This window comes from Oreochromis aureus, linkage group 6, assembly GCF_013358895.1.
Source record: "Oreochromis aureus strain Israel breed Guangdong linkage group 6, ZZ_aureus, whole genome shotgun sequence".
NCBI lineage: Eukaryota > Metazoa > Chordata > Actinopteri > Cichliformes > Cichlidae > Oreochromis > Oreochromis aureus.
In genome coordinates, this window is record NC_052947.1 from 37,795,079 (window position 1) to 37,804,396 (window position 9,318).

General features: G+C 40.4%; 1 protein-coding gene across 2 annotated transcripts; it reads right to left on the reverse strand.

The window, feature by feature from the left end:
* Positions 1 to 999: 999 nt before the first annotated feature.
* scoca (short coiled-coil protein a) lies at positions 1,000 to 8,322 on the reverse strand. Of its 2 annotated transcripts, none has more exons than XM_031754239.2 (4): positions 8,036 to 8,322; positions 3,558 to 3,629; positions 3,359 to 3,439; positions 1,000 to 2,666 (listed from the first exon to the last, which is right to left on the reverse strand). In XM_031754239.2, the coding sequence occupies exons 1-4, from the start codon at positions 8,097 to 8,099 to the stop codon at positions 2,524 to 2,526; spliced, it is 360 nt and encodes a 119-aa protein (XP_031610099.1). In that variant the 5' UTR covers positions 8,100 to 8,322; the 3' UTR covers positions 1,000 to 2,523. The 2 variants fall into 2 exon arrangements, with proteins under 2 accessions (XP_031610099.1, XP_031610100.1); XM_031754240.2 differs by lacking the exon at positions 8,036 to 8,322 and adding an exon at positions 5,707 to 5,861.
* Between the last annotated feature and the right edge of the window lie 996 nt (positions 8,323 to 9,318).

Here is a 9,318-nt window from a genome sequence, read left to right on the forward strand (position 1 = left end):
TTGGGGCTTTTATATCCCTGTGGTTCCTTTTTTTATCTAAATGGCAAACCAAAGAAAATTCTTACCCCCCCAGTTTTATCCATACAAATAAAATTGAAATCAGTGTGATGACTCAGTGAATGCTTTCAGATATTTTTCTGTTCTTAAGTCATATTCAACTCGCCTACAGTCCTTATTGCCATGCGCTACAGCAGGGGTGTCAAACACAAGGCCCGGGGGGCAGAATCGGCCCAGCAAAGACTCCAACTTGTCCAGCTGGAAGCCTGTGGAAAATGTGGAGTGCAGAGATTTAGAACTTTTCTTATATTTATTATGTATTTATTATGTATTCTTATAAGCTTTATAAATTTCATAAACCTAGTAGTTAACTAATAGATAAACAAATAAATGACATGTTCTTGTTTTTCTGTGAAATAAAAACTTTGTTTTATAAACTGCACGACACTCGAACAAGTATTAGGGTCACTTCAGGAAAAAAAATTGATCATTTTGAGAATAAAGTTGAGATTAAAGCCTTCTATAAAATGCCCGTGTAGATGAGTTAGTGAAATTGTACTTCAGAATCTGTTTTAATTACAAGGAAATGATTACTCTTTTAGCACACGAACGCAACGCGGCGATAAGGACGTCGAAGAGATGGTGCAGAAAGCTGCATCTGGTCAGACGGGAAAAAGAAAACAAACTTGGAGTCCCGTCAGTCTGGGCCATGAACTACCGGGGCAATAAACTTTTTCTGTAATTTTATACATTTATCATATAAAAAAAACTCTGAGACAAAATGCTGAAATTGTTCTTGTGTCTTATATTAAGACGTCTCAGGGGTTAAATGTTTAGTTAAGTGTGTAAGTGTGTGTAGCCCATGATGTCAAATGATTTTTACATCCCTGCTCTATTGTCTGAGAAACACAGCACCAACCAATGGGGGGATGCCACAGTGGCTATGTCCATCTTAATATACAGACTTCAGGTTGTACAGGTGACAAAATAACCAGCGAGAGGCTCGATCTCAGGATTTTATTAAAACAGAAAGAGTTTAAAGGCAAAGGTGCAGAGCGTCTACATACAGGATGATACGAGGACGTGTGCAGGCAGGGCACAGGCAGCATGCTGGAAACAAATTAAAATCCTACTGTACAACTGTACAAAATAACATCACTAAATTACAGCATGTACAGCACTCACTGCCTCCCCTAGCCTTCCCAATTCCTTACTTTACAAACGACACATTACTGTTTGGGATAACTGGGAAAATTCATTTTAAAAGCAAATTAAATCTTTGCTCAGAGTAAATTTCACTTCGCCCCTCCCCTCTCGTCCCTTTTTATCTGAAGAAGACGACACTGTGCGCACCCTCCCCCCTCCGAGTACATCAACTCATCTTACGATCAAATCCATCTTGCAGGCCTGGATTAATGGATCGATAACACTCCAGGCCTCTTTGCAGCTTTTTGCTCCTGCAGTTAAAGGGGAAGGCAGGGAACAAATGCAACTTTTAGAGTATTTATCCAGTGGCCTTTGGAATTATATGGACCAAACACGCACTAATAGGTTCACAGGTCTGCAAAAACACAGAAAATTCGACTTGAGTGAAGTTAATAAAGACAAAATCTGGTACTAGAGTGCAAGTTTACAAGACTTTTAGTATCTGTGCTTTTATTTATATTGCTAACAAGCTTTCAAAGGTATCTGCACATCCTGGATCCACCTACTATTGATTAAAAAAAGTTCTTGGTAACTTTATACAGTCTGTTTTTCAGTGAGTATTGAATTATTGACATCTCAGTAGATATGCTAATCTGCCAAACAAACAAACAAACAAAAAAAAACCATACAACAAAAAAACCCATACATAAACAGAAATCACTCAAACATGCCAAATACACTCTGCATAATACTGTTCAGCTTGCCAGCTTTTAAGTGGAGGAACACAGTCGTGCTTTACAGAGACAAGATGACATCCAAGACCTGAACAGATCCAGCTGTCGTACAAAATACTTTACAAAAATAAATAAATTAAACCAGTGCTGATAATGAGGTTCATGGTCAAAGAGGATCTGTAATATCTGTGGTTTGTTTTGGGGTCACCTTTAAACAGAACACGTCAAAGGCGGGACATCCGCAGGAAATCAGAACTGGCCTCAAACAGAAACACAGCTTTGTTTGTTTGTTTTTTACACATACCGGATTGACAGCGAGCATTAGGGACAAACTCGAGGTAAGAAGTCCCTCAACCTCTTAATTTACTGTTATTGAGTTAAAGGGGTGACATCTACTTTGTCTGTAGTATTTAGAGGAAGCTGATGAAAAACAGCCCTGGTCCAAATGAATGTTATATACACATATTTCTTACATCTATAAGTCCGTTTATGGGGTTATTTGATATTTATTTTGTTAGTTTGACTTGGGTAAGTGGTTAAAGAAACTCCCATATCTGCTGAGGAAACAAACCCCTCTCCACGTCTCCATGATGGGTTTCCTCTCCCAGCTGCTGGCCCAGGACTCCAGCTTTCTACTGAGGGTAACTCACTTCCTCTTGCTCTTGGTGTCGGTAGTCTGGAAGACGCTCGAGGCCGACATGAGGTTCTCAATGTACTGACCGAGGACCTGGTTCTCAGACTTTAGCTTCAGGTTCTCCTCTTTGACTGCATCGACTCGTGCTGACAGGTCTGGAACAAAAAAGGAAACGGGCAGCTAAAAGGCGTACTCTTCCCCCTTAGGTCCCCTTTCTCAGCATTTACTGACCCCCTGTATAATTTCTGTCACACAAATATCACTTAATTATTAGTATTTAGTAGATTAGCATTTATCCATCCACGTTGTAAATGGGCCTGGGTCACTGGGGAAGCTGTCTAAGCAGACATGCCCAGACACATGGTTATGGTTAGAATGGAATAGTAGTGTTAATCTTAAAGCTTTAGATGTAGAATTTTCCCAGAATACACACTAAAAGATCAACATGTGACTTATGTAAATTATTTCTGTATTTTTTCCTCTATGAGGATTTTTTTTTTAAACCCAAACCAGTTTTTGATTTATTGAAATCTACATTCAATGCTTTACAGCTCATGCAGTAAGAAAGAATATGTAAAAGGAGAAAAGGCAGCTGCACAGAGAGAAACGGCCAGCGTGTTAAATCAGAAACAGATGTGATTTTGGGGGGTTTTATAGAATCTGTTTTAGCAGGATGTACATACAAAAAAAGTGAAAGGTCCTCGGATATCAGAGGAAGTTTCCTGATATAGAACCAGAAAATGTGCACTATGCTGTATCATTTTAGCGTGTTTCATCCATGAGGTCATTGTTCCCGTCTGGTAAAATTTAATTTGTGTGTTAGAGGGTTTGTTTTGTTTATTTTTACCTTCCAGTGTGTGCTGAAGTTCCAAAACCTGATTTATCAACCTCGTCTTCTCCTCAACCTCCACCTGATTCTCCATGTCTCCTGAAATAACAACAATACACGTCAGCATCATTATTATCATATTATTATTATTAGTAGTAGTAGTAGTAGTATTTCTACACAAGCTAACCCTGAGGGAGACCGTTTCACCCACACGTACCATCTATGTCGCAGTTCATGGTGACAAGCTCGTTCTCCTGTTTGGTATACAGGGCTGCAGATCCACCGTCCACTGTGAGACAAAAAAGAGCGCCGTTATAGCTGTGATTTGTAACACGGAGTTTATATTTAAGAGGCAGTGCTACAATCCACCTCTCTGTTCATAAACAACGGTAAATATGGTGCCATCAGTGTTTACATTTTCATGTCAGTAGAGTTGGTGTGTCAGGCAGGGCGGCCTACTTACACTACAGAACACACGGACAAGGTTCATATGGGGAGGATATAATGGAAAGTCTATATAAGACCGTGATTTTAATTATTAGCAGAATCACTGAACATTAAAGTTTAGGTTGATTATTATATACTCTACAGATGACACACTTCCAGCTGTAATTATTCCCCCTTTTGTTTACTCTCAGTCTTACTGCTGGGCAATATGTCCAAAAACTGTAATGAATTTCATTTCAGTAGATATCAGTGATCATTACAATAGAAGACAAATTCCCTTCAAGTTTAAAGTCACAGTGCTGAAAAATACTGAAACTGCTTCTGGGTAGTTTTCTATATTGTCATAAATATCATTATCTTAAATTTTCTTGAATCACTGTGACATAACTTTGAAGCTATACTGTCCACTCACTGGCACTTTGTTAGTTCATGTCTCCTGACAACACAAGCTGAGGTATGAACCAAGACCTGTTCCACCCTGCAATGTAAAGCCAGGTTTATTCCAATCCTAAAGCAATGAAACTGGGTTACTACAGTAGATCATCTCGCTCTATCTCTCCCTATCCCTATGTTTTTGGCCAGTAGTACCACAGAATCCACCAGCACCCTGTTTTCCAACAACATGAGAACCTGTGTTTGTTGATTTGGCCAAGATTTTACGCGGGATGTCCTTCCTGTCACAATCCTCCCCATTTATCCAGGCTTGAGACCAACACTAGGAGCACTGGCTTGTGACTGGGTTGCACTCTTGTCAGGATGCCTTTGTCTTAATAAACCTATTAAATTATTTATTACATAATAGTAAAGAGCTCACTCATTTACTGATAGTCTGCAGAGATTAAGTGCCTTAACTGTTACAGTAATTCTGGACTTCTAGACCAAACAGTGACACAAAAAGGATTTTTCTGAATCAAGATGACAGCATTTTTAACCTTCCTACACACTGAGTATGTACTCAGCTCATCCCTAAAATTACAATGAGTACACCAGCAGCTGAAATAACAGTTACAGTTATTTTAATACGGGGAATGCTTTATAAAGACTATCATAAGACCTTAAAAGCAATGTTTAGCTTTCATTTATTACTATTATTGTACTGTTATTATAAACTATAGAGAATTTGGGAAATTTTGATTCAAATTAAATACACTGTATCACTGATTTAACTGATCAACAAAGTAACTTTGATAGTTTGTGTGAATATAGCGTCATTTTGTTTGCCTTGTTGGGATTTGGTAACCGTTACCGTGTCTGAGTGAGTGATGATAGCATGATGGGAGCACACACCGCACCCAGGCTAAGAGTGCTGTGGTCATACCGCATCAATAAAACGCGCGTTAGGAGCCAAATGCTGCTTTGGATAAAGGCGCTCATTAGTTCGCCTGTCTGCCGTCCAATAATCGAAACGATGCTGACACTGAAGCAACGATTAAGCAGCAATGAGCGCCAAAGCATAGCATTTAGCTAAAAAACACATACAGATACACAAAGCTCCACCTCCAAGTACATCACGATTCCCACTCGGAGCCACGGCCGAAACATCGGACAAGGTGCTGGAGGCAGTTTTCACCGACAACACAAGCCAAAACAGCACAAACGTGTCCGATAATGGGCGTAGATACATTAGCTCCGTGAGCTAACTAGCTCAGTGGTCAATCAAGCCAAGGAATCTGAAACTTAACTACTTCCAACACCAAATACGTTTAAACGCATCATAAGAAGAAACCAAAAAAAAACGATCTGGTCTGTCTGATATTTAAATTTTCGCCGACAAATAAAATTTACACCGTGTCACCGGGCGAAGAGCAGCTAACGGCTACAAGCAAATTGTTGGCTAGTTTTAAGTTCAGAAAGAAATACGTCCCGAATTTTTATACTTCGAATTTAGGAACACAGCAGATGTAGGAGTATGAACTCACCTAAAGCAACAAAAAAGTCTTCTCCGATTAGCGGAGTTACCCTGCAAACAGACACACAGCTGTGATGATGATGACGAGGAGGAGGAGGAGGATGACGATGACAGCTACATCGCTGTGTGTGTTACCACACCAACCGACAGGGGGAGCAACACACCACATACAGAACGTCTCTATACTTCCGGTTTCGTGATGTAACAGAAATGTTGAATTTCGTGGGTTTTTATCATATTTTCATTTTTATTTAATATGTTGGAATTAGTTCGATTTTAGACTCGCAAAATACCTTTATGTGGGTTTGCGACAAGGCCACTAATCCACTTTATACGGCACCTGCCATTTTGATTTCAGGCATGAAGCCAGCCGGGACTGTGCCCTTAACCAACCCAATCAGCATGTAGTCTAAGTATAATAAAATAAATAAATGAATGAAAAAGAAGACTCACTCAACCAAAGTGTGGGGTTTTATATGTAGAACCAGATGTAATATATTTTAGCCGTTTAGCTCTAATCAATAAGTGTTACATCACGTGAGCCTCCTGCCGCACCATCCGGCTGAATTATAGCCTGTTTCTTAACAATGAGACAGGTCAGCTCTGAACACACACAGCTTTCCTAACAGATGCTCGTGCTTTTCCGTCTGGTAGAAAACCCAGCACACACACACACACACACACACACACACACACACACACATCTATGCACATCTATAGTTTTCTGTGTGAATGCATGAATGAAGTGTTATCTGACCTGTGTGAGCATGATTACATGCCTGCATGTCTGTCTGTCTGTGTGTGGCACCCCTGTGGCCTCTGTACTTCTCTACCCGCTCTGAGAGCTCTATATGCTGCTGCTTGTTAGCCAAACCCAAACCCTGTGGGGGCACTGCTGCCTCAGCCAACAGTTGTCTGAGGCCAGTTTACCCTGTCTCCATCCTCCTGTGCGTTCCTTTCTGCTCTGTGGAGTGTGTGTGGCTTCCGGGGTCTTTATGAGTAGCATTCTAGGATTATTAGGTAATAGGAAACTGAGTCTTTAGAGGGGATTTGTAAGAGGAAACACAACACAACTAAGGTTTCCAGTTTGCATAATTGAGGGTGTATCTGCTTTGACTGGCAAGTGGGTAAAGACCACACAGACCACAGATTATATTTAGGAAGGCCTGAGATTCTTGGTGTTTCAGAACTGAATGTGAAAAGCAAGGGATGGATCTCACTGTGAAATTACACACTCAGTGGCTAATGGCTTGTGATTACAAAACTTTCCATAACCAGAAGCTACAGACATCTTATATATTGTCTGTGATCTGACACAGGCAGCTGAGCAGCATCTAACAGGCTAAACTGTGTAACTGAACTGTAAGACAGCTGCTGATGTTGGTACCTTAATAGTAACACATATATTAACAAGACAATAACTGTTCAAATTAATTTAAAGTTTAATTTAGTGTCCGGCAGCCTCGCCTCTGTCAGTGCGCCCCAGGGTGGCTGTGGCTACAATGTAGCTTGCCATCACCAGTGTGTGAATGTGTGTGTGAATGGGTGGATGACAGGTTGTGTAAAGCGCTTTGGGGTCCTTAGGGACTAGAAAGCGCTATACAAATACAGGCCATTTACCACAGGCCATTTAATTAGTGCATCAACTTCCACAATAAGTATTCTGGGGATTTCAAAGTCCGGGCTTCATAGCAGGAATTCACAAACCTGTTGGTGATTCTGAAGGTGACTGCAGCCATCTTTATTTACAGTCTGTGGAGTCTATTCTCTTTGCTTACATGCCCTTCTCGAACTACTTACTTCAACTCTAAATAAAAAATTATAGTTTGAGATTCATGTGTACATAGTGAAGATTAGTAACAATTGGAGAGTCTGAAATCCGAGAAGTAAGGAGCCACACCCCAGCCAGTAATGCCACACACTCATATAAACACTGTGGCTTTGCGAGGTATTGTTTCTACCTTATTACCCTTTGTTCAGTCACATGCTTGTAACATTAAAAACAACGGTCTCTGACCGTTTGCTCCAGCTAAAAATAATAATAATAATAATAATAATAATAATAATAATAATCAGAACATAACCTCACCTGAAACCCAAAGAGCGCATGCTTTTGAACAATAAGCTCTTTTTAAGCAACTTTTTAATTTCAAAACATATAGAGCTGCACACTGGAATCAGTTTGATAGAGGGGGGTTAGCTCCTGTGGCGACTATGTGTGTAAAACTGTGACTGACAGACCGACGTTTACAATCTGGTCGATTGGCTGCAGGCTAAAAGCTGTTTGTGCAAATAGAAATAAAGGACAGGTTAGGGCTAAATCTGAAGAAGTGCATTACCTGTATCATCTGCCAGAGAGATGTTAGTGAACGTCCCATCGTCCTCGTCTACCGTGGCCTCCATGGCCTGAGTTTGCTTTTCGTCCTCCACTTTTATTCCTTTCTTTCTTTGATTATCTCACAGAGTCACGAATTAGTGTTGATCTTTCCGGGTTTTGTTAGTCTCCGTTTCTTCTTTCTGTTTGTCTGTTCTCCCCTTCGGGCTCTGCCTTCTCTCACACACACCTGCTGCCTTGAATTGCTTGCCACGGTTACCTGTTCTACCTGCCTGGCAGCTCCGATTACGTGGCTGTCGTGGGAATGGGTCACCATGGCGACCACTTGACCAAAACACGGGACAGACTGCTCAAGCAGGGAAAGCTATTGGGGGTCAAAGTTTAAGCTCCTGTGAAATGGAGTCATAGCGAAGAGGCACATTTAAAGTATCTTCAAATTAGGATCGTGAGCCACGTGAACACACTGCAGTCACCAGCTCGGTGACTCAGGACAGTATGCTCCTCAGTTTTTATTTATTTATTTATTTACATGAGGTTAAAATTCGAAGGCTTCAGCTGACTTAAAATGAGAAGACTTTGACGACAAAAAGAGCAGTTTCCTCAAATCTGCGGTGCATCCTGCACTCTGGTGGCTGAAGCTGAGCACTGCAGCTCACTGTCCACTGTCTGTGGACTAGACCGGGGGGTCAAACTCATTTTAGTTCTTAGGAGACTTCCTGCGGGCCAGAGCTTGGGTGAATTATCCAGTGGGCATTCAAGGCATGTTCCCAGGGGTCCATGTACAGTTAGAGGCCCATCCAGAAACCAGTGAGAAAGAACTTCTCTTCTCTTAAATGTTAATCTTAAAACTATATATTTTCAAAACATAAATAAATATATTCTTGAAATGACAAAAGTGATATAACTGATAGCCCGTATTTTACTGCCCCTTTCTCCCCAACACTGCTGAGGCTAGTAGTTTCTCAAAGTCCTCCAGCTAGTGGAAAAAGTACATCTGAAATGAATGAATCAGAGAAAGAAGAATGTCGATCTTTTATTAAAATGGCTATTTTTACTTCAGTTTAACATTCTAACATCTCTGCTCTGAGTAACCCCTTGAAACTGTATTACCACATAACACTAAAGGGATGTTTTATAATAAAAAAAATTAAAAATTATCTGATACCCCCACAAAATATTGTCTCTTATTTAAACTTTTACATGGACGATATCTGAAATGGTAAAGATCAAAATGCTTTCTTAAAGATGTCACTCGAATGGATAGCTGACATTTGCAAATGTTGTAGG